Raw genomic sequence first — 1,467 nt, forward strand, 5'->3', positions numbered from 1 at the left:
CTCACGAGCCATAAAACCTTAGTTTCTATAGTGCTATCCTCTTCTATCCACCATGTGAGGGGTCAGGAGCCGACTGACCCCAAGGGTCTAGGAGTTGTGCCATTGACCTGACTGCCTAGGCTTACCAGCTGGCACCCTTCAATACCACACATTGGGTCTGTCCTCACAGCAGCAGTGTGCTTAACTCGATGGGGAGGTAAGTAGCCCAAGGTCAGACAGCTGGACCTGGGTAGACACTAGACTTGGGGACAGACTTTGGAAGCCACTCCCCTGATTCCCCTGTCTCCATGGGGCCTCAGTACTAGAGTCCTCAAGGTTGGTCAGGGAGTGTTTGTGCCTTGACCATGCAAAGGGTGCCAGGCTGTGGCTGGGGATGCCCCTGGCTTTCCTCTCCCTCCTACCTACTCCTCAGCCTCTGCACGTGCCCGTCATGGCCTCTGCGTCCTTCATTCTGTCCACTCATGCACTCACTGGGCCCCTCCTTGGTGCCAGGCACCCGCTACTGAGGGGTGCCAAGCCCCTGCCAGAGAAGCTTGGTGCTGGGTCACAGTAGCAAGGGGGCTGGAGGCAGTGGCATCAGAGCAGTGGTCAGTGAGGTCGCTGTTGGGGGAGGGAACGGGAACAGAAGCTAAGAGTGGACTGAAGTCCTTAAGCCAGGAAGTAGTTCAGGGTTTAACAAGAGGAGAGGCAGGCATCCTGGGGAGGGAGCAGGCTCAGGACAGGCCTCCAGTGCTGCCTTTGAACCTCACTACTCAGACTACAGCGGCGCAGTGGGAAGCGCCTCAGCTCCTTCCCCTTCTGCTGGCCACAGCGTGGACAGGACCCGGAATCAAACCACAGGCCCTGGGTCACCGCTGCTGGCAAGAAGTAGTTCCTCTCCGTCCATGCACCCACGCACACAACCTGGGCCCTCCCCCAGGTGCTGGGGGAGGCCGTGCCCCTTTTCTGAGTGCCTGGAAGTGACTGCAGAAAGGGAGAACAAGTGACCACGCCTTTCTCCAGAGTATAAAAGCGGAGGCGCGCGCCAATTCTGGCAGTGTAGCTGCGGGAACCTTTCCACGCTCACGAGCTACGGGGACGATTTCCAGACGATTTCTGATTGATTTTGACGCTTTTTACCCAAACTTCAGGGGGACGAAAAGCCTCCACCCACCTCCCTTCTCATGGGACTTTGCGGACAGAGCGCCCCGACCGCCTCGAGCGCTCCAGCAGGGCGCTATCCAGGAGCCAGGACGGCGTCGGCAACCACACCACAGCTGCGGGACCGCAAGACCCTTAGTTTCATCCTCGTCATCATCGTCGCGGTTCTGCGGCCGGTGAGTACCCGCCGCAGTCCCTGGCTGGGGAAGAGCGCACCTGGCGTCCGGAGTGGGCAGAGAGAGAGGGGGACACGGCAGGGACGCTAGGCCCGGGTCGCCTGCATGCCCGGGCAGGACGAACCCGTCGTCGGAGTCGGGAAGATTGGGG

General features: G+C 60.1%; 1 protein-coding gene across 1 annotated transcript in view; it reads left to right on the forward strand.

The window, feature by feature from the left end:
* The window catches only part of TNFRSF10C (tumor necrosis factor receptor superfamily, member 10c, decoy without an intracellular domain), a 41,229-nt gene that overhangs the window by 6,430 nt on the left and 33,332 nt on the right, over positions 1-1,467 (forward strand). Inside the window, 4 exon segments of the mRNA XM_011939867.1 lie at positions 120-196; positions 1,131-1,197; positions 1,199-1,267; positions 1,269-1,316. Coding sequence (XP_011795257.1) covers positions 120-196; positions 1,131-1,197; positions 1,199-1,267; positions 1,269-1,316 — 261 coding nt within the window.

This window comes from Colobus angolensis, unplaced genomic scaffold (genome assembly GCF_000951035.1).
Source record: "Colobus angolensis palliatus isolate OR3802 unplaced genomic scaffold, Cang.pa_1.0 Scaffold184, whole genome shotgun sequence".
NCBI lineage: Eukaryota > Metazoa > Chordata > Mammalia > Primates > Cercopithecidae > Colobus > Colobus angolensis.